Source organism: Cheilinus undulatus, linkage group 8 (assembly GCF_018320785.1).
Source record: "Cheilinus undulatus linkage group 8, ASM1832078v1, whole genome shotgun sequence".
NCBI classification, from domain to species: domain Eukaryota; kingdom Metazoa; phylum Chordata; class Actinopteri; order Labriformes; family Labridae; genus Cheilinus; species Cheilinus undulatus.
In genome coordinates this window covers 28,981,107-29,005,464 of record NC_054872.1, presented here as the reverse complement: position 1 = coordinate 29,005,464, position 24,358 = coordinate 28,981,107, and the positions used below count along the sequence as shown (strand labels likewise).

The 24,358-nt window shown below is 38.5% G+C and overlaps 1 protein-coding gene across 1 annotated transcript; it reads right to left on the bottom strand.

Moving 5' to 3' along the window:
* Nucleotides 1–18,124: 18,124 nt before the first annotated feature.
* LOC121514079 (C-reactive protein-like) lies at nt 18,125–22,599 on the bottom strand. Its single transcript, XM_041794156.1, has 4 exons — nt 22,545–22,599; nt 21,766–21,868; nt 18,638–18,932; nt 18,125–18,343 (listed from the first exon to the last, which is right to left on the bottom strand). The coding sequence occupies exons 1-4, from the start codon at nt 22,597–22,599 to the stop codon at nt 18,125–18,127; spliced, it is 672 nt and encodes a 223-aa protein (XP_041650090.1).
* Between the last annotated feature and the right edge of the window lie 1,759 nt (nt 22,600–24,358).

The following is a 24,358-nucleotide window of genomic DNA, read 5'->3' as shown; positions in this document are numbered from 1 at the left end:
TCTCTCATATCTTAGGTTGCAAAACTGTACATAACTTTCATTTTAAAAAGGATGATCATGTTAGATATATTTATAATTTGTAAATAACTTTAAATTAAGCAAGCAATATTTGAATCTTTTGAAACATTTCTGTATCTTTTCTGTGTTTGTGAATAGTACTTTCTAATGTTTACAGACAGTGAGAAATTGTTAAAAAGAAGAAGAAAACATGATAACTTTGTCTATGCTGATGTTTGTGTCCTTTGATCAGTCTGCACTGTCTCTCAATTGTACAATAACCAAAAAAAGTATGGCTTTTTTCAGCCAAATGACGAGTCTCTGTGGAAATAAATGTTTTTAATGTGTTGTTTTTTTTCTGAGCTTTAAAATACAGAATTATTGTGCTGTGTCTTCCTAACAGGACATGGTGAAAATAGATTGATATTCCCTGCTGACATCCATTGTTTTGATAAACATAGGCACCATCTCTCCTCTCCCCTTTCCCTCTCAGCGCTGTGGTTGTATCCCTGAGGTTGCTCTCTTTCAGGATGTTATTGATCTCCCTGTTTTCTAACATAAATACCTCACTGCCCAAACCTGCCAGCCTCTCAAGGGCATGCAAATGTACAGACTCACACTATCTCAATGCATGCAGATGAAAAAAAAACAGCATAAAAGAGAGTGAGGTAAAGCTAATTATATTACCACATGTGGAGCCAACACACAGAGATGCACACGTACAAGTGCCAGAAAGAGAGTGCAACAACCGGTCGCAGATTTTGTTGCCAAAAGCAGGTGTTGCTAAATCAGTCCCCTCTATAAGTTATTTTAAACAAAGTTAGAATCATCAACAACTTTAGAGAGCTAAACAGGAGGCCCAACAGAATGTGTGCTCTATAGAAGTGATGGTTCACTTCTTTGACATCATTCTCATGCTGTTATGTTGCTCCTTCTTTATGCTGTAGATGTATACGTTTAAAAATGCTAAGCATTTTACAGTTTCTTCATGATAAGCAAACAAGCATTGAGAAGACAGTCAGGTCAGGTATGTGAGCATATGCCAGTTTGCCATTTCAGCCCAGGCCTGTGCCAGGCCCATGCCCCATCAGTATTGGACACAAGGTCTCGCCAATGATACCCAAAGATGTGCTGAAGAGAAGTTGTCACAAAGAAGTCCAGCTGGCGTCTCAAGCCATCAGTCAACACCCAGGCCTCAAAAAAGTTTAGTAAGACCAGAAGGACCAAGGGCTGAAAGACTACGACTTTCATTTGCATGCTCAGATACCATTAGATCACGCTGTATTGCTTAGTGAACCCATCGCCTCATGTGCAAGTCCACGTCTGCGGTTGATCTCAGCCTTTCAGACAATAGTGAGGGAGGAACCCTATCTGGCTGCATTTTTTATGTAAAAAAAAACCCAAACATTTTCTATTATTAGACAAGAGGTAATGTCAGCTACTTTTAGCCAAACATTACCTACAGCTTGGAGGTGGCTAATTGCATTACCTTCAGATAGAGTTCACATTACAAAAAACAGACCAAAAAAAAAAAAAAAAAAACAGACTGCTATGAGCTCACTATGATTTGCTTTATTAATTTAAGATGAGTTTTTTCTTGATTGTTCTCTCTACTCCCTCCCAAGACTGGAAATGGAGAGGCAAGGCATGGGTCAGCACATGTCACTTTAAAGGGGACATATTATGCAAAATACACTTTTTCAGGCTTTTCAAACAAAAACATGTGCCCCTGGCATGTCCACCATCCCCTCAAGTACCAAAACAACCCCCCACCCCCTCTCCACCTATCAGAAAATGTGTGCTAAAACAAGCCGTTTTCAGATTTTCCCCTCATGATGTCATGTGAGGAGTTAGCACTGCCCCAGGTTTGGTTGGCCTGCCCTGCTTGGAAGAAAGTTCCAGCTGAGAGAAGGATCTAGAGAGCCACGTCCATTTCCTGAGAGGGATGTAGTCAGGGGTGGTGTCAGACAGCTCAGTTATATTTTATGCCACAGACACAGAAACAGCTTGTTCTGTGTGGTGCTGAAACAGAGGGATTTTAAACATGCAAAAATCCAATACTGCAGTGTTTTTTCAGCCACAAACTTCACAGGCATGTTTTCTGGACCTCTGAGACCAATATAAACTTGTTTTTAAAGGGTAAAATATGTCCCCTTTAAAACCCACCATGCACTATCCATAGTTGGTCAAATAAGATGTCATATTTTGAGACAGGATCCACAGAAGGGAACAATGGTAAGCTGAGGAGAGAGAATCAGGTATTTGTAATTCAAGTTTGGAATAAAAGATGGAAAGTCAAGCAAATTTATTAAAAACATTTTTAAAGAGAGTATAGCCAAAGGAATTTTGTAAAACATATCTGTGATAGAAGAATAAACAGAGACCAAAACTACTGAGAAAAATGTTTGGAAGAATATGAGAACAAAAGGCTTCTGGAGGAGTAAAACACAGTCAAGGTTTGGTTTAGGCATGAAATCAACTGGTAGGTTTAGGAAAAGCTGATTGGGGGAGACTGTAAAAGGGGCTTCAATGCCCTGGATAAAAAAAAACTGTATTAAAACTTCTAAGAGATGAATGTAGATGTAGAGTTAGGGCGAGCTTTTATGTTTTGGCTGAAACACCCCCCGCCAGGTTTGGCAGAAAACTTTACAATCTCTTATTCTCACAGAATCCTGAAAGAGGAGAAGAAAGAGGAGCGGACGAGACTGGAGAAAAAAATAAATAAATAAAAAAATGAAAAAAAAAAAGTAAAACAGGAACCATCAAAATAGGCACAAATTAAGTAGAAAAATCACCAGCTGCTGACTGTTTCAAGGGACTTTGTACTACAGCTACATTCAGAGAGACATCGATAGAATATAAAAAGAGGCATTTGATGAAAAGTTTTGGCATGTGATAAGGTTTTTTTTTGTGGAAAACAATGATTTAAAGATCTAGAGTCTGCATTTGCATCAATCTACAGCACTGGTGAACTCAGGGGGGAAGCAGGGAGGGCCATCGCCCCCTTGGTGCCCTAATGTTTGAAAAACGCTGTCAATGTGTCCTTTTGGGTTCCTTTATGGCAGTGAACTATGATGAGGTGCCCTCTTGGGTACCATGTAAATTAGGGGTGTCCAAACTTCCCACCAAGGGCCACATACAGAAGTGTATAAGCCTGGTGGGGCCACTTCCATATACCTGTTCTTCAGGGTATTGCAGTTAGTAAAACCAATCAAATGTAAGTTAAGATGTGCTTAGTGATTGAGTATGCTGAAATGGCTAGTTAATAGCTGACAAGGCAAAAAAAAGTCTATAATTTCAAGGATTTTGGGGAGGCCTTGGGGGCCCTGGCTACCACTGGCAGTGAGGTCAACTAGCACATTTTACATCAGAATTTTGTTATAATTTTTGTTGCCAGTATGTTAAACATTTGCATTGTTGTCTTAATTTAGTCACAAAAACACATCAATAAATTGTTCTTGTCAAAATGTTTGTTTACAGAATTAACATTGTAGCACCACCTTGTGCTGAAACTGAGAAGTGCAATACAGTTTAGTGTCATGTTCTAACGTGGACAATATTTCATTTTATTCTTAGAATGTGCTGCGGGCCATTAAAAGATGGACTGCGGGCAGCATTTGGCCCCTGAGCCATTGTTTGGACACCCCTGATGTAAAGTGACAAAATTTGAAAAAAATTTTTGGTGCCCTATGATGGAAAAAAAATTCTCAGAATTTTCCTGTCAGAAGCTTTTCACAATAATTGCATTGACCATGATTGATCCATTAATTCAGTGAAAGATAAAACACCCAAGGAGGTGAATACTTCATATAGGCACACATGGGTAGCCTGTATTAGATTGTTTATCGTGGCTATATTGGTTGCTTTGATGAGAGCTTAAAAGACAAACCGTTGTGGCTTATCTGACCTTTGGCTGTTTGCTCTGTAGTGTTACAACACATATTAATACTAGAGGTGTGGCTTCTCACTTACTTTGTTTTATGCTGATGTGTTTTTTCCATGCAATGTGATTTTAAGATAGTGTGTCCAATTCTTCCTTGTTATATCTTTTTGGGCCCATGTGCAATTGAGTCTTACCTCAGTTAAATGTGTTAGCTTCAAAAGCTTAGGCTTTTGGGTGGAGATTGAAATTGGGCCAACACAGAAATTTTGCCCTCAGTGCACTCTAATAGCTGATAAAGGAGAGCCAGGAAGGCACATGACTTGATCAGGTGATGAGCAGAGGTGGGAAAGTCACCAGTGACTGCAGGTGAACAGGTGCAGAATTGCAGGTGTGAAATGAGTCCATATCCATGCAGGGATATAGAAACTCTAATCAGATAAATGAGATGCAGAAGAGGGAAGAGAGGAGGATGGAGCAGCTGTCTGGTCTAGTGCTACAAGAGAAATCTGCGGCGGCTTTCCCGCCCCAAGCAGAACATTTATTCAGAGACATCCTGTTATCAAGCATCTAACGGCATTATCTGCACACACAATTTGCAATCTCTTCCACCCTCTCGTGTTGTATTATTCTCTTATTACCGAAGATCTGATGTTGATTTTAGCCTATTTCCTGCTGCTGGGCTCTGCATGTTTCAGTGATATAAATAAGATAGAGTATTCCAATATTGCCCTGGGAAAGAATTAAGATGTAGCAACATTTAGAAAAGCTGTGAAAAAGCTGGTTTACATTCATCATCTCCTCTCGTGTTTATTTTCACACACCTATAGGCTACCATGAAGCCAGTAATAAGATTATGTGTGTCCAGCCATGAAAGCTCGCTTTTATATGAGCAGGAATAAACAGCTGGAATTGTCACTGAGGTTTAAATTGTTTTTAAAAAAACAAATCATGGACCACATTTAATGAAGAGTTCAGCCAGGATTCATCGCTTTATGCTGAACGAAATGCATTCAGTATCACTGACTTATGTCTGAATAGTTGTTTCACATCAACATATGCAGAGTGCATGACTGAGCTGCTGAACAACAATTATCCTGATGGGAAATTGCGTAAAATTTATATTAAAAATGTGGTCAAAGTGTTAGTGTTGTATAACTGTAAAAGAAAAAACTGTATGAATTGATTTGTATGCTTACTCCTCCTGTAATTTTGCTTTATTGTATGCATTTTTATATTTTGTCACTGCTGCAGGTTTGAAGAAGTTTTTAAAACTGATTACATGAGTAACCGCTGGACTTCTGCTTTGTGTTGTTATAATGCTAAAAGATGCTCTGGTGCTAAGACTTTCATCAAGCATGTTATTATTTTCTGGTTAAGAAAACAAAAAACCTCTTTCAAACTTCCTGGTCCTCTCCAGACCATCACAGGGAATCATACAAAGGGGTAGTATTGTATCCAGTGGTACCAGTGTGGAAATGGGTAGACTCTTAATTTATACTTTCATCCATCCCTCAAACAAAAGGATAAATGACTTATCCTATAGACTGCTCTTGCATATTTAGTACACCTAAAGATAGTGTTTTTGTACCTGCACCTTGACACCCAACTTCAGATAGTAAAGATTATCATAAGAAATTGTGACAGCAAGAAATCCCAGGGAACAGAGATATATTTATCCTTTTAAAGCCTGAATACACAAATTATAGCCCAAAAATTCACATTTTTTTGGAAGTGAAATTTACTCTACATGCTAATTTAATTAGCGTGTGAGCTAACTAAGCACGTGTGCAACTATAAAGGCAACTCCACTTAGAAATGTCTTTAGCTGCTCACAAACTGGGTGCAGAACAAGTATCCAGTCTCAGAATGTCCAACCGACAGTCTGTTGATATTGAAACTACACTTTTTTTTTATAATACTGTAAGCACACTTGTCATAACGTGGCTCCACTGTCACTCTCTCTCATCATCACCCCCGCACCCCCCCTCTCTGACCTGGGGTCACATCCCTTCAACCAATAGATGGATCCTATGTATCCCTGAACTCTTCAAAATAAAATAAAATATTTGTCAAGACACATTTATATCTATTAACCCTTCTTAAACATATTTATTACACTTATTTATAACAATATTTTAACCCTTTATCAAATGCTTTTTAAACCACATTCACAAATAGTTCTAACCAGGAAATCAACATATTTACAGATAGACTTTCTATTCAAACATCTACTTATTTTAACAAGTAGCCATTTTAACAGGGTTACACAAGTATACGGTAAATTCTGGTATATTGTTTCTTTCAAACAGATCAGAAAACCTCACTCTATACCACCTCAGGGTTACTCTTAAGACTGTATAACAGCGCCCAGCATGGGGTACATGCACTGTTGCTCAGGAAATCAAGCAGGCATATGGCCTCCAAAGGGACTCAAGTGTTCCTCATTGTCCACAGGATTAGACTTTCACAATGTGCTCCAACTCTCAAATCCCTCAGCCTGTTGAGGTAAAAGTTGCCTGCCATTACATCAGGAGGCAGCTAGCATACCACAAGGGTCTTTTTTCAGAGTTCTCACACAGCGTATAACGCTTAATTGATTCAGCAGGAATGTCAAAAGAGAGGTGTTTAAGGTGAGAAGTGTTACTGCTGCAGCTCTTTCCGTGCAGACTAATTTATCTTGGTGGTCCCTGAAGGTTTGCGAGTAGCCTTCAACGTCTCCAGTGCCACGTAGTTGGAGAATATTTTACATTTAGTTCAGAAAAGAAAACTAAATGGAAAAAGATTAAAAAGACTGGCTGCCTGCCTTATTTGGATGTCACTAATGAACTTAGGGTGTGCTTTCTAAGTTTATTTAAACCAAACTCATGCGCAGGGTCAGTGAGAGTTTATATTTGAACTACAGGCGTGCATGGAAGTAAGACTGAAAAACATTGTGATTAAAAGAGTACGTGATTGTGGTGTAGCAGGACCCTTAGTTCATAAGACGAGACTGGACAATACAATTGGGTTCACCAGAACAAGAAGAGATTTTAGATTATTTTAAAGAAACATTTGATGACACAACATGATGCGAAAAATTGTCTTCTATTCAACTAAATGTCACAAAATGCAAAACAGTGCAGGTCCAATTTGCAATAGTTGAACTACTAATCATCTTGTGCTGAATACCACTGCTCATATATTGGTCATGTTTTTTCTGCACTTTAAAACTCACATTTTAACAGCTTTACAAATCAAAACACCAGACCTGCCATTAACTCCTGTTTTACACAGATTCATTCATTTATAAATGTAGAGCTTGCATGCACCAGATTGCACTTACAATCCTCCTTCTCTCTCTCAGCAGCTGACATGCACACAGTCAAACACACAAACCCTGTTTACTGCTCAGCATGATAGCACAAAAACATAAAAGATCCGAACTCGTCTTTTTTGTTTGTGTGCTATTAAATGTGGAGGAGTTTTTGAGCTGGGCTCACCTTTTCTGTTAATCACTGCTTGACATGCTCAGATAATTTCCATATACAAAAACAGAACACCTGAAATTATGACAAGAAGTATCCTACTGCACTTAAGGAGGCTATAAATAATCACAGTTTCATCAATTCAGGCTACTGTACCAGAAGTTGTTTAATTCTGTCCACAAACTACAGTCAGATCAAAGTGTGAGTGAAATGCTCAGGTACATGCAGACAAGAAGTACAAGTTAAGCATCACAACTACAAAAATATCTGCATGGACAAATGAGCAGTTTAATAGGAAGGGTGTGTTTGAACCGCTCACCCTAATCAAAGGGGAATATTCCATCATTCATGGCGGCGTAATGATGTAACCCCACAGAGTAGCTTCAGCTTCATCATAACACTAGTTTCAAAGTAAACACATCATCAGATTGCATTTTATTTTGCTGCTGTGTTACATTTCCCTGTGTTACAAATCTCGAGAGTACCTGGATGCAGCTGAGGACCTCCACTTCACACCGGAAGTCAGAAAATCGCCACCATGTCTAATCTTCTAATACCGGAAGTCACTTGAACTGAAAGTCTTCTTCTTTGTTTTCTCCGTGTGCCATATTAATATGGGAAAGTCCGCCACATAAGGAAATACAAGAAGACGAAAAATATGCAAGTTTTCGGCTAACAAGCACAGCGTTAACATTACATTTATTTTAATGAATCATTTTATGATCCAAATTCACGTATCACTGAGCACAGACACAATATGCAACAGGAGATTGGCTGGCTGGCTGGACGCCAACGTTGCTGCCATGTTTCCAGAGGCAAGTTGTTACATCATTCAATACAGTAGACAAGGATTGTGCACGTTTTTCTGAATAAAAAGCTCAAATGACAAGATTGCATGGATTTTAATGAATCATTTATGATAAATGATACATATTAAAATAAAAACTGATTGTGAAACAAAAGCAGAATCCGCCTTCTTGTATTCTCTCAGTTAAATGAAAAGATATACTCCATGAATTAAAACAAATTACTTTTATGTATAATACTGGTTTATATATATCGATATTTTTTTATTTTGAATTTATATATATATATTGATGTTAATCTGATCGTTTGAGCTTTTTACTCTGAAAACATGCACAATCTTTGTCTACTGTATTGAATGCCATAGCGGACTTGCCTCTGGCAACATGGCGGCGACATCAGCGTCCGGCCAGCCAGCCAATCTCCCATCGCATATTATGTCTGTGCAAAGTGATACTTGAATTTGGACCATAAATCGATTTATTAAAATTAATCCTATGTAATCGCCGTGCTTGTTAGTCTGAAAAGTCACATATTTTTCGTCTACTTGTATTTCCTTATGTGGTGGACTTTTCTCTATTAATATGGCAGCGTTGAATGAAGAAAACAATGAAGAAGACGTTCAGTTCAAGTGACTTCTGGTATTAGAAGACAAGATATGACGGCGCTAGTTTGACTTCCAGTTTGAAGTGGAGGTCCTCGGCTTCATCCAGGTCCCACTCCAAAATCTTGGATCTTCATGATGTTTTTTTCATAAATCAGTGCTACTGGTAACACTTTACATCTGCCAGTGGGTTTTCACAAATTTTAATGCAATCTCCCATTCATCTTGGCACCTGTCCGTGGTCAGTGTATATTTCAGGGGGCAGATGCTTTGAAAAGATCTCAGAGGGTGATTGGATGAAGTTCTGTCTGTCTCATTCATTACAGGCCAATCAGAGCAATTAAACATACTACACAGCCAGCATGCAGTGCTCCGGAGTTAACTCGATATAGTAGCTTCTATTTCTGTTATCTAAAACTTGGCACAAAATATTGGCAGAGAACATTTGGCCACCCACATACTTAGCTCTGCTGCTCATCCCTCAAATACATGCTCCTTACAAATGAGGCACTTTGCAAAAAGGAAATAAGTAAGCTTTCCATCAGATTTAATAATAAGAATTGTTATGACAAAGAAATAACCTACCAAACACAATTTTCCTTACTTTTTGTGCTAAGTTTATCTGCGGAGCCAGTTGGTGAAACAAACTCACTGCAGCCAGTCAGGAAAAAAAACAAAAACATCTTTTCTGCCAAGAAAAGCTTCAGTGTGGTTCTTTACTCTTCTTTTTAAGGATTAAATGTTGTCCAGCTCTGATTAAAAACTTCTGCTTAACCATCTAACTGCTACACTCACCATTGTTTACCACCTTGCAGTTCGACTAAACCACGCCTGTAGTGACAGCTCCTTCTTCTTGTAAGATGCTGATTGGCTTATTCATGTCCAGAGTGGGCACAGTTATTTCAGATGGGAGCTTTGTAAGATGGATCTGCCTGATGACAGACATTCAATCTGGCCAATCCAGTGGCTTTGCAAGGTTACTGCTGTAGTGTTAATTTAGTCAATTTGTTTACTAAAATCTCCAAATCTTCTGCTAGTGTCTGCATAGGCGAATGAGGTTAGCCCCATATTTCATTTCCGTTACCTTGATACCACGCAACGATTTGATGAGAGGCCAGCCAGCTTCTTTTGGCAGAGTCTGGACTCATCACAGTGTTGCAGTGTCACAACCAAAGTCTCCTCCGATTGGCTGATGTTTCAAATTTATTTGAATGTATTGTTTTTTTATTTTTGTAAAGGGATGCCAACATTAAATTCAACCTCCTCAGTGATGTGAAATGAGCGAAATACTTCACAGCCACCGTAGTTTCTCCACACATCAACATTTAGAGAGGTGTTGTTTTTTTCACACATGCAGTGAAATGAAAAATGGGAACATTACCAGATAGGATCAACAGCAAGAAAAATCCCTAACACTCAAAGTGTTTTATTAAAATGACAAAAAAAACTGCTAGAGTCAGGAGGAAACATCACTTTTCTCTATGTACTCATTTCTACACATTTATATTGAATATTTAAGCAGTTAGAAAACCTGAACTCTTTTTTTATTTTGAAAGTACTTTTTAAAATGTCACTACAGAAGGCTTTATTATGAAAAGCTGCATCATTTCAATAACAGTATTGTTCTCCATCAAGGACAACAACTTTACAAACACAAAGGAGCACTCTTCTTGTGAGAGACAGGTTTGCTGTGATTTACAGAAACCTTTTGTTGTGAGCTTTGACAGTGTTAAACATGCAATACACACACACACCCTTCATTTAGTGGCTGTGTGTGTGGTTGCACTGCCTGCTGCGGTGTGTGAATCAGAGAAACAACAAACAGGGCACCTGTTAGGGACTGTACCTTCAGTTTTAGTTCTAAACACAGCTCACTTTAGCAGAGCTAGCTTGGCTGTTCACAGCTGCAGGCTGTAACATTACTAATGTTAAACTTCTGGTAGACACAGCCACCAGCTGATGCTGGAGAAATACAGGCACAGAAAAAGTGGAAGTGTTGGAATCAAAGTAACAAAAAATCAACATTTTATGAGCCATCACTGAGGGAAAGTTGGTGCATTCATGCACCAATACAACAGTGTTCTCCTCTCACTGACTCTCTATTGTAAACAGTTTTCCTCTGAGAATTAGTTATATGGTAAATTGAATCACTAGGTCAAGTTGTCAGTTGTCTTGATTTAAAAAAAAAAAAACCCTTTTGTCCTTTTTGCTGGAAGGGACTTAGACAAGTAAAGATGAATTAACTTAAGATACTAAAGTAACACTCACTAGAAAACAGCATTTGTTAAGTAGCAGGCACTTAGCCTTCTAAAGTTTAATCAACTTAATTTTACTTGTACATTTAAGTTAAATTACTTTCCTCATCCATTATAATTTTCACTTTAACCTTTCGTACTTTGATTTCAAACACTCATGTCTAATGTTTCTGACCTCAAGTAGCACCCTGGATTGGGTGATGCTTTTCCCCTGTGTTCAGTACATCAACCAAGATATATCAGTGTTCCTCCACACAGGCCGGACATCTCTAACTGAGTTGGTAACTTCACTCACGGTACATAAGTGGCATTTTGGAAAAAAACTGCAGATTAAGGGATAACTGCCAAACAACTTCATTAAAATGACAAAAAAATACTTGCCTTATATTTTCAAAAGCACCAAATTTCACATGGAAGTTGAAATTAGAGAAATGTTTCGTCCTTACTTCTGTTCATAAAGCAGGTAAACTTGACACAAGCATGTGCTCAAACAGCTCGGACAGTTAAATTTCTTCTCCTTTTTCTGCTTGCTTGAGTTGACTTAACCTGGTTACCGCCATCTACTGGACAGTGGTGTGAATCAGCAAATTGGCAGCCCATCGCTGGATGATACAAGTTTACTATAAGTTAACTTTACCTGAAACAACAGCTAAATGGTTTCCTTCACCCTGGCATTAAACATGACTTAAAAATCTATTAAAACATTAAATTCATTGTCAAGTGTAGTTAACTTAATTTATATGATATCTAGATAGTTTTTTCAGGTTTTACAGTGTAATGATGGTGGACAGGTGGATTTCTGTAAAAAAACAAACAAAAAAGAAATTAAACATTAAGCCATTCCTGATAAACTGTTGCAATCGTGATTGTTTTTGGGTTGATTGAATTTAGAATTAAGGATTAAATAACAACAAATATCAAGGACTTTTATTTCCCTCTCACATTTTTGTGAATGCACTCATCTTTAGGAGGCTGAATAGGGACCTCAGGAGGCCTCATATGGACCCTGGGCCAGCAGTTGAATACCACTGGTATCAGCTTTAGTTATCGGGTTTGGTGAAGCCCTGTTTGTATTCTATTCTTAGTGAACAAAGATATTTCATACAATCTAGTTGTATTTTCTGTCAGATGAAGTTAATGATTACTTCAAAAGTACAAAAACAAAGAGATTTCAATGATGAAATGATCTGAACTATAAAGAAGGTTTTATTGAGATTGAGAGGGTCCAGAGTCAGGGCCCTTCAATGTAGGAAAAAAACAGACTGGAACTAACAAAACTTACAAAGCTATATTAATTTGTTTTTAAAGTCAGCTATAAATGCTTTGTTGGCTGTATACCTTAAATGACAAATTAAGCATTTATCAATGCTTAACTAATACTTTATAGTGTGTAGTTATTATCGTGTTTCCATATTTCTTCAGTTTTTTTGTATGGAGAAACTAACGTGAAATAAACCACAAAATGAAATATGAATTTCTTTAGCTGGGCTAGAAAATTCATTTTTTGTTGTTCATGTTGTCCTTTTATTACATATTTCTTTAGATTCTGACCACAGACACTTAAATGTAATACCCTGCTGAATAAAACCACTAGAAAAACATACTGCTGGACTGAAGCAAGCTGCCCAATTATCCAAAGAGATCAGTTCACCAAACCACAAGCAAAATCAACATCAACTGTACCCCGCTCCCCACAAACTCTGTTATTTTCTTTCTTTCTTTTTTTTTTTTTTTTTTAATAGCTTGACTAGAATAGACCGATAGATATCATGATGGCATAAGACAAAATGTACTATTTTGGTACACCTTTGTTAGGAAGACCACATCATGCTTTAGTCTGTTGTTTAATTTGAAATATTGAAACTTTGACTTGTTCTGTTTCACCTAAGCGTGATGTACAAAATTTCATGCTCTTGCTAGGGCAAAAATAAATGAATGGATAAATGAATAAATAAATACATAATAATGATAATAATAATATCTCCCATTATAACCTCTTCCCTGCAGAGGACTACAGTGATGGAGTCCTCTCTCCACTGATGTGATGAGGTCCTGTGGTGACTGGGGAAAAGCCTGCAGCTCAGATTGAATGTTTCCTGGAGAACAGCATCAGATCAGCTAGAGGGATGAACCCTGGAGAGGGATCAGACAGAGACGATGAGACAGAGCACACTTGATTCAATGGGGGAAAAACTCGTTGAGTTTGACTGAGCATAAAGACAGGATGAGATGGAGCTGGTGGGAGAGAGAGGGAGAAAAAGAAAGAGAGAGAAAGACAGAAGTCAACACTCTTTGGCCACATTCACATAATCTTAAATTGGAGATTTGAAAATGTTAATGTGATCTCTATTTTTTTCATCTGGGAGCTACTTTGCGAAAGTGAACTGAGGTGAGAGCCCCCAGCATCATTGCTTATGTGTAGTCACATGTAAACAGAGCTGGTTTACATGTGTTATATGTCAGTGGCCAAGACTATATAAAGACTCTCTGCATTATCACCAAAGTGTACATCAGCAGCACAGGACATTGTTCCTTTGGTAAAAAAATAAAGTGCCAAAAAACATTTTATGTCCCTTACAATTTGATGTAACTACAAAATACATAATGGCATTGCTTAGTGTGAAAACTGGTCATAAATTCTCCATTTTGCACTTTTGTGCCTCTGTCAGGGGCAAAAAAGCCATTTTGAAGACGCCACACTGTGCGTCATGATGCTGTCTTACATTATGTTCTTTTAAACCGGATGATTCAGATAGTCTGTTTTACACATCCATTGCATGGGATATATCCCGCATCCATCAGAGCAACTGCCTATTGGAAGTTTCTGGAAAGGGTAGAAAACTATTGGAGACTCGCAGGATGATTGTTCCATCCGCCACATTCATTATGGGCCAATTAGCAGGACTGTATGATTTTGTTAATGAGTGCTACAATGGTGAAGTTTGAATCAAATTATACTCCTAGATTTCTGGCTGTTGTTTTGATATTTGATGATTATGAACAAAGGCTACAACTGATTATACTTGAAGAATTGTGTTACATTGAAAAAAAAAAAAAATCAGATTTGCAGTTGTTAGGACGTTTTGAGCTATCCAACCCTTGTTATCATTCAGGCGATCTGTAACAGCAGCTAGGTTTCTTCAGTCCTCTGGTCCAGGGGCAGGTATATCTGTGTCATCTGCATAGTGATAAAGGGAGACTTATTGGTGCTAAAAGATTTGGCCTCAGAGCAGTAAATAAATAGAAAATAAAATCAGACCTGGAACTGAACCTTGTGGTTCACCACAGGCAATAATAGAGGTAGAAGAGGAGTGATTTCCTATTGTAACTGTAAAGCTTCGCTCTAAAGGATAAGATTAAAACCAGCTAAGTGCAATTAAAATGTGAAATAAACAGTGTCAAATACTGCACTAGGATTTAAAAGAATCGAAATGGCACAGATATGTCAGAGTTGCTTCATGTAAGGTTTCCTGTTCTGCTCTAGATCATAAAACAGTTGCCAGAGAGTAAGAAGAAGACACACTGGTCAACGTCAAACCCCTGCTGCCAGAGTTCACACTGAGATTAGAGGGCCCCGACAGGATCTCTATTACAGCTGTCAAAGTCATGATATAAGAGCAGTGCTATATTGTGACAGTCACAGACATGAAGAGGAAATGGTTTAACACTGATGGCATGATAAAAAAAAAGTTTCATGAACAGCTGGGATATAGAGGACAATACTACTCCATGACCCTGAGGCAGTTTTCCTCAAACTGTGGAGTGAGTTTCTATCAAAAATGGAATAAAATGAATGAAAATCAAAAATAATTCATAAAGATGATGATCACAGTGATCATTTCAATGATGATGGATAATTGGATTTACATCGATGTTGCTCTAGGCTGGCTCCACATAGAAACATTTCCAGATCTTAGTCCATTTCAAAAACACGGGAGGCTACAGACATTTTCAACATTATAATCCTACAAAACACAAAAAAATCTCATAGAAACTCTCGTGATCCAACATGACTTCAAAAGGAGAAACAAATATGGAGGATGGCTGACGTCCTCAGCTGATGGTGTACATTCTGTTTTTCAGTAAAAAAAAAAAACAAAAAAGAATATGAAATCCGTGAGCTGCAAAATCCAGTTGGTGATGCATCTTCTCTGCTTGCTTTCAAAGCATATTGCTTTTATTCATAACACAAGGCTGACACTTCTTTGTTAAAGATTATTTTGGGCTTTTTACCCTTTCTTAAATAAGATACAGTGCCTTTAAAAAGTATTTACCCCTTGGATGCTTTACCCTTTTGTCGATTTTATAATTAACCATGAACAGTATCACTTGGCTTTTTTGACCAAAATTCCCCCTCTTTAATGTCAACTTAAAAACATATTTCTACAAAGTAATGTCAGCTACACCAAATATAATATGTAATATAAAATGATTCACTCCATAAATATTCACCACCTTCAAGTCAGTATTTAGTAGATGGATCTTTGGCTGCAATCACAGCATTGAGTCTGTGTGGATAGGTCTGAATAATACAGTTTTACTTCATTCTTCTCTGCAAAACTGCTCAAGCTCTGTGAGGCTGCATAGGGCATGAACAGCCCTTTTTAAGTCTAGAAACTCTCTGTTGAACTGTGGTCTGGGCTAGGACTCAGCCACTCCAGAACATTCACCTTGTTATCTCTAAACCATTTCTGTGCAGCTTTCCCAATATGCTTTGTGTTATGCGGGGAAATAAATCTTCTCCCAAGCCGCAGTTCTCTTGCAGACTGAATAAGATTGTCCTCCAGGTTTTTACTTTATTTTGCCTCATTTATTTATCCTCTACCTTTACAGGCCTTCCAGGATCATCTGCATGGAAGCATCCCCACAGCATGATGCTGCCACCCCTGTGCTTCACAGGTGGGATGGTGTGTTTGTGGTGATGTAGAGTGTTTGGTGTCCGCCAAACATAGCATCTTGCTGATGGCCAAAAAGCACCATTTTGGTCTCATCAGACCAAAGAACTTTCTTCCACTTAACCACTGAGTCTTCCACATGCCTTTTGGTGAACTCTAAACTTAATTTTCTTCAACTGTGTCTTTCTCTTTGCTACTCTCCTATAAAGCTTTGACTGGTGAAGAACCTGGGCAACAGTGTTTGCATGCAGAGTCTCTCCCATCTCAGCTGCTGAAGCTTGTCCTTCAGAGCTCCACCCACTGAACCAGGCCAACGCCTAAGACTGAACTCTTCTGAGATAAAAGTCACATAATTTCAAAGAACTGCCTATACACTCTAAAACATCATCATCGAATGAGGAAATATATTATCATAATGGCAGTGAGAGAATTGTGTGGAACAACAGGGGAAGTCAATATGTATATCATACAAATTAATCTGATGATGGAGATGCAGAGGAGGGGAGAGGAGGATGGAGCAGCTGTCTCTTTGAGCCTGATGCTACAAGAGGAATCTGCAGCAGCTTTCCAGCCCCGAGCAGAACATTTAGTCAGAGACATCCTGTTATCAAGCATCTAACAGAATTATCTGCATACACAACCTGTCCCTACAACCCTCACACATTGTTATTCAGCTATTAGCGAAGAACTGCTGCTGACTTTATTTTAGCCTATATGCTGCAGTTTGGCTGCTTTAGGCAATGTGTTTGTGTGTGTTGGTGTAAAAATGTTGTAAGAGTATTCACATATTGCTTTGGGAAGGATTAAAGAGGTAGCAACCTACAGAAAAGCTGTCAAACATGCTAGTTTATGATCATATTTTTCACTCATGTTTAATTTCACACTCCTTGAGGCTGCTGTGAAGCTCATAATAACATTATGTGTGTCCAGCTATGAAAGCTTGCATGAGCATAAATAAACAGCGTAAATTGTGGGTGAGGATTATCTGGTGATAATGGAGCAAATTTGATGAAAAATTTACCCAGGATTCATGTGCAAACAATGCAGCTGAATACTTCTCAAAGGAAGAAAAATTAAATGAATACACATGGTATTGTCATTGCATTAAATAAAATTGATTTTTCAAACAGCCCAGTTACCATGGTTTGAAGGCTACAGTTTTGCCAGAAAGTTGGCAAAACCAGGACTCTTCTGTGAGCTGGTCACCAGGCCAAACTGAGCAATCAGGGCAGAAGGACTTTAGGAAAGAGATGATGGTCACCCTGTCTGAGCTCCAGAGATCCTGAGTGGAGATGGGACAAAGCAGGCTTTCATGTGTTTTGTCATCAACGCAAGTGCTGGATCAATATGGTGCTGGCATCCTTTCTTACGTTACCTCATTTTGAAGCTGAAAAGTATGTCAAGCTTAAGCTGCATTCTAAATCTGAAAATATTGTTTTGTGCTATTTTTATCCTCCTCTCAATTATTTTTAAACACATTCCAAAACTTTTTCCAGCCATTAAAGACCCTTTTTGACCACTTTTCATCTATATTTGCATCTGTTAACCAATGTTTTCCACTTTAAACAAATTTTACAGTTCTTGCACTTTTTGGTCCCATTGTACTGTTTTTACTCTCCCATCTCCATACAGTATCTCTGGAGCTCAGTCAGAGTGACCATCAGGTTCTTGGTCACCTCTAATACTAAGGCCCTTCTCTCTATATTGCTCAATTTGGCTGGGTGACCTTTTTGAAAGGGTCCTGCCTGGTTATGTCAAACTTCTTCCAATTAAAAACTAGAAAAGCACTCAGAGAGCACAGACCTCCGCCACTAGCCCTATCTCCCAATAGTGAAGAATCCTTTAAAAAATTCCTGGATCCAGCTGGTGATCCTTATCAGTCCCAAAATCTAATCAGTTCTTCCTTATACGTAGCATCAGGCTGCAACATAACAACACTGAAGAAAGTGCAGGGGGTCTGAATACTTTCTAAATCCACAGTAAATACAGACAGGATGCAATGATTTGCAAATCTCATAAACCCATATTTTATTCAAAAAGGAACATAACAAATGTATCAGATGTTGAAACAATGTAAATCAAGATATTTTATCATTTTGCTGTAATGGGAAACAAAAAGAAAAAAACCTAACATGACAACAGGAAAGCTGATTCACCACTTTGATTTCAGATTTTTCAAAACCTTTTTCTAGCTTTGCAAAGAAATCTTTTGAGTTGAAAGTTCAGAAACAGCGTCTTTGTTTATCCTCAATCAGAACTCTTCCTATGGTCTGGAATGACAGCGCCCTCCAGTTGAGCACATTCCCTGCAGTGATGTTTAAGTCCCGACTGTAGCGCTGGATCTGACAAGGAGAAAGGACGAAGTCCCACATGTGGACATCAGACATCATTCCAACAAATGACTGATTGATGTCAAAACCTCCACCATGAGTATCCTGATCCTGCAGAGGTTGAAGAAGAGACAGTGATTAGTGACGCCTATATGTTGTGGTATCCTTTAACTATTCATCTAATTTCATATATAATAACAGTAGTACTTCTGGAAGTTTTCAGGATGAATGCACTTACTTAAGTGATGAAAAAAGAGTGGACATGATTTAACAAAAGCAAGGAAAACCAAATAAAGAACTTTATCTGTATGTTGGTAGACAGTGTTCAATTCTTTATGTTCAGAGAACACACACCACAGCCTACATTGCATCAAATTTAGCATAATCAGTGTTGAAATACATTACCTGTCCCAAAACAATGATAATAGGCCCGCTGATGCTTGATCCAGAGTGGATGAACTTCCTACTCGAGGGCCTTCCATCCAACCAAATTTGCCCCAGGCCTGATATGGAGTCCCATGTGGCACAAATCGAGTGCCAAGTATTTGGCTTGTAGTCCAGCTCTCTGATAATGCCAACTTTATTCTTGACAGTTAATGGAAACCGATTACTTGCATCTATGTAGATTAAGAAGTCATTGTATGTAGTGGGTGTAGCCAAAGAGAAAGGGGAATGATCTCTACTGAGGTCTGTAAAGGTTCTGTAGAAAATAAAAAGACATTGTCAGGCATTTAGGGTTGAATTAAATCCATAAGTGTATTAGAACTGTCAAAATGAGGCATTCATTTTGATTAATTAAATAGAAAAAATAACAATAAATTGTGAATTCACTCCTAGTAATTTTAGGAGAAGGGTAATATTTAGACCACTGGTTCTTAACTGGCAGAACCTCAGGACCCATCAGTAGCTACTTTCACACTGCCTCTCTTTTCCGTTCTGTATGAAAGCAACCGTTCCGTAATGGGGGGTCGATCTCGCCCTATCTCTGATCCAGATCGAGAGGTAGTATAAGAGCCGTAACAGACTTTTCCTCAATGAGTCTGAAAGGACGTCACGGCATTCTGTAACGGCGAGTGTGCGCTGCTGTCTCCATAAACGGGAGATTTAAAAACCAGCGCAGTTTAATCGAGCTGCATTTCTTCGGAGACAACAAATGGGGGATAAAACAAAGAATAATGTGGATTAACTGGGGAGACTGCGAGGTTAGAGAGCTGATCACACTCTGTACAGTAGAGGAGAGAGCAGACACATTTCTGCTCACAGCAGCGTCTGAAAAGCTCCATGATGTGTTCAAGTGAGCTTGGTACTCTGAAGTTTCCGACCTCTAATGTAAATACGTGCGCTGTGACACTGCTTAAAGTTGGACCTTCAACTAGAATCATGGAGAAAAAAAAGTCAATTGGATCTAATTGATCGAAATGATTGTTCATGTTATTTTCCCCATATTTAATTTAGAAAAAACAAAGTTTTGAACTGAGAAATCCAGAGTATCGAGTTTGTTTGAAAGCAGCAGCTTGGTCAGTGGCTGCCATCTGATTATGGGACGCCAGGGTGTGTGTGTAAGCTCGGGCGTGCACAGATCTGTTACACCTTTGTGTGAATTGCTCGTTGCGAAACAGAGACGGGCATTCCTTTTTGCCTTTATTGCAGAATTTCTGCGCAAAAATGGCTATTGACTCCTCACTGAGAAATAGCTAAGCAATTGTCTGATACGTTTCAACCAATTAGAGTTATTGATGAAAAACATTACAGTTTGAAACATCGGCAGTACAAACTATGCAACAAACCAAGGAGACCGGACAAAATTAGCATGCTTTAAAAGACTTCCATGTACTTTTAGGTGCAATTTTTTTTCTCTAGGCACACCTTTGCGACCCACTGAAAAGGATTCGCTGCATTCATATGCCTTCCGTTTGGAGAGGACAGCAAGGTTGAATCCCTGGCCTCAAAAATCACCATATTGTTTCATATGATCTCATCCTTGCTCCAAATCACAGGCCCACACTGGACTGGAAAAGTATTTTCAGAAAATGTGTGGTCTTACTGACCCAGCCTAAATCTACTGAAAGGTATTGTTTTGTGGCTCTTACTGTGTGTGTAACGTGCAGTGTGTTTAACAATGGATTGTGTGATTTTGTTTCAGTACCAGCTAAGTGTATGGGTATGTGTTTTCACAGTGAAATAAAGGGACAGTCAACAAAAGGGGAAGAGGGAGAAAGAGAGAGAGATCTGCAAGCAGCAGTTTAAACATGCCTACTATGAACTATTAAGAAACAAGAATTTTGAGGGACAGCTCATGTCTAAAACTCCTTTAAAAGATTGTGCTCTGACAACTCAATTGGCTTTTACATGTTAAGATTTTTCAAGTCTTATACAGCAGAAAGTTGACACTCCACTTTCTTTCAGTGAAGAACTCACATTTTGTGTTGTTTCTGGTGTTAGAAAGTTGTTGTTATCAAGCCCCCTTGCAATTTTGTGACTTTTTTTTTTTTTTTTGTTAGGTAGATCATGCTGAGCAGGTCATTTCATAAACAGCTCACAAGCCAAAAAAGTGTGGGCACCCCTGATCTAAGGAGAAAAAGCACTCAGTGCTCAGTGGCCCAGAGCCCTGTTTTCAGGTAAGACTCAATTTTAAATTTCATTTGGAAATCAAGGCCCCTGATTCTGGAGGATGATGGGAGAGGGACAGAATCCAAGGTGCTTGAAGTCCAGTGTTTATAGTTTTCATGGTTTAGCAAGTCTAGAGTCTGTCTGCCATCTACAGGAGATTTTAGAGCACTTCATGCATCTACCTGCTGAGAAGCTTTGTAGAGATACTGATTTCCTTTTCCAGCAGGACTCCGTACCTGCTCACTGTGATGCCAAAACTACCTGAAACTGACCTGGTGTTACTGTGCTTGATTGGCTTACCAACTGGCCTGATCCGAATATTGTCAAGAGGAAGATGAGAGACACCAAACTCAAAAATACAGACGAGCCGAAGGCTGCTATCAGAGCAACCTGTGCTTCATAACACCTCAGCAGTGCCACAGACTGATTGTCTCCATGCCACGTCACATTAATACAGTAATACGTCAAAAGAAGCCCCAAAAAGTACTGAGTGCATAAGTGAACATAATTTCCAAAAAAGCTGACATTTATGTATTAGGACTCAATGTTTTGGTTGGTTTGAGTTTTGATTTCTATGAGGCATAATCATCCAGATGAAAACAAAAAAAGTCTTGAAATATTTCACTGTTTGTGTGAAAAATCTAGAATATGGAAGTTTAACTTTTAAAAATGATATCATATTATGTTACTGGGAAATGAGCATTTTCATGTTATTCTGTCTTTTTTAGATGCACCCGTTTATGCATGCATTTAACAACAGGCTTAAGCAGTAAATCTACCTGTACTGCAATACTACTTACATAAAGATTATAAGCATCAATCATGATTAATTACTCACACAGCTTGTAATGATTTAGATACATTTCTAATCATTTGACTGCACTAATACATACAGTATATTTAGAGTTCCATATTAACACTACCTTAGACAGACAGTCACAGCATTCAGATTCTGTCTTGACGTAGTCAGCCTGACATGAGCTGAGTTGGTCTCTTGTGGGAAGGTGAACATTTTATCTGACATATCTGAAATAAAGAGAGAAATTAGAATGAGAACAGTGAAGAACAATGTAGGAAGAATTCACTGATAGATTAGTACAGAGCAGCACTGAAATGAAATAAGTAATACATGTATTCACAGTAGTAAAGGAGGTCATGTTTTGATTTCCTTTCCCCAGGTTAGTTGTGAACTTTGCCCTCTGCTCTTCCTGCACACTTCTTCTGTCTGCTCTATCATGATAGGCAACATCTAATGTAAATACAGTAGAGCTCATTGCACTCATGGTATGTGTCCTGATTCAAACCCTTTTTTTGTTATATGCATTATTGGATGGCCTCTTTCCTGTTTCCTCCTTCATGCTTTTTTGTTGTTGTTGTTTTGTTTGAGTTTAAAGCTGCAAGAAGGCCAAATACGTCCTTTATCCCTCTATATGGTCATTTATAATTGAACAAATGTAACTAACATTTTCCACATGTATTGCAATATTATTGCATCTGTTAATAAATTTGATGATTAATTTATTAACATTGATTTCCCTTCCATCCTCTTAGCTCTGAATAAATGTACCCCTGCATGAAAAACTGAGATTAGGTGAAAGATATATGACACACTCCTGCAAGGCTGTCCCTACATTTGCTAAGTTTAAATTTGGTGTTCCTTTTCTTTAAGAAGGAAAGGTTTTTTTTTTTGTTTTTTTTTTACCTCGAGGAAGAGCAGCACATGCTGTCAGCATCACAAGTAGAAGCAACAATGCCATCTGAGACAAAAAGAAATACACAACAAAAAATATTGAATGAATCAAATATTTTCATATTGTCAATGAAAAACAGTGCACAATAAACAGCAAATTATTTTCTATTACTCTACTTTCATCTCCGTAAGGCGAAATAGATTAACTTATTGATACAGAAATGTTATCTTCATATTTTCAGTGTGCATCATTTCTTCCTACCTTGAGTCCTGTGTCAGAAAATTGTGTGCATCAGTGCAGAGAACCTGGAATTTTATATGATTTAAGGCTGCTTCCTCATTGCAGTCATCAGCTTAATTTATGGTTTTGAGAGCCAGTAATTTCCCCCCTAAAAAAACAAGACCAGATAAAATCTCTGAAATCTGCCATGTGATTTTATTTTGCACTTATCAAGATGGACTTTGAGCTTCCTTGTCCGTGTAGAAGCAACATGTTTACAAAAGTTAAAATCAACAGTACAAATAGTAATCATAATAATCATTTAAAAGAATCATCTACCGAACTTTAAATAGGCTCTATTCTCTGCAGTCAGTTTGTGTTTATCTTGAATCTGTGCCGCCCTCCTCCACCCCAGTCCAGCACTTCAGGTCACATCCTGCATCCTTCCTCACCACCACCAGTGTAAGTTCAGCTCAGGTCAGATATGGGAGCCTTTGAATTCACAAAGACAACATGATAGAGTCGACATAGCACATTCCTTCTTTTTAGAAATTGTACCAAAAATGGTTCACTAAAAAAATGATAAAAGTATGATGCTGGATGGTCTCTGAGACAAATAGGGAAAGACATAAAGTGTTCTCACAGTGTGGTCAAGTATGCTTTGGAGTCAATTGCAGAGACTGGTACTTACAAAATGTGCCAAGGAAGAGGCAGGAAACCAAAATTAACTGAAGCAGATGTCAGACACCTCAAGATTTTAAGTACTAGAGACAGAAGGAAGACCACTGCTGATCTTCAGGCAGAGATGAATGCTTCTAGATCAGAGTCTGAGAAAGTCTCCAGAATGACCATAAGCAGACGACTGACGGAACAAGGCTTAAAGGGAAGAATAGCTGCTAAGAAGCCATTATTGAGGCCTGCAAACATCCAGAAACGCCCCAGATTTGCCAGGGAGCACAAACACTGGACTGTTGATGACTGGAAGAAGGAATTCTGGATGGACAAGTCTAAGTTTGAACTCTTTGGTCAGCGTCGTCGTGTTTATGTCCGCAGAAAAGCTGGAGAATGTTTTGATGCCAGATGCATTGCACCCACAGTGAAACAGGGTGGAGATTCCATTATGGTATGGGGTTCCATTTGTGGATACGGCGGGGGCAAATTAGTGAAAATGGACGGTATCATGAACAAGAACGTCTACCACAACATCTTAGTGCATCATGGAATCCCTTCTGGACTGAATCTGATTGGTCGGGGGTTCATATACCAACAAGACAATGACCCCAAGCATACTTTAAAGCTGTGCAGAGAATATTTGACCAAGAAAAAAGGAATCTGGAGTACTGGAACTGATGGACTGGCCAAGTCAGAGTCCGGATTTAAATCCTATTGAACAAATTTGGGATTTAGTAGATTCAAAGATTGATCGCACAAAAGTTTCATCTACAGAAAGTCTGTGGGAACAGCTAGAAACTATTTGGAACTCAATAACAAAAGAGACTGTGGAAAAGTACATAAAAACAATGCCAGCAAGAATGCAAGCTGTTATCAAGGCCAAAGGAGGCCATAAAAAATATGAAGTTTTTTGGTTATAATGTGTGAAAAAGGA

Bases quoted from the DNA above. Each gene is read 5' to 3' on its own strand.
- LOC121514079 (XM_041794156.1), bottom strand. From the start codon at position 22,599: ATGGCATTGTTGCTTCTACTTGTGATGCTGACAGCATGTGCTGCTCTT. The intron at 18,933-21,765 runs GTAGTGTTAATA...TATTTTCTACAG, and splicing joins GCTGTGACTGTCTGTCTAAG to AACCTTTACAGACCTCAGTA. The intron at 18,344-18,637 runs GTAATGTATTTC...CAACCTCTGCAG, and splicing joins TTATCATTGTTTTGGGACAG to GATCAGGATACTCATGGTGG.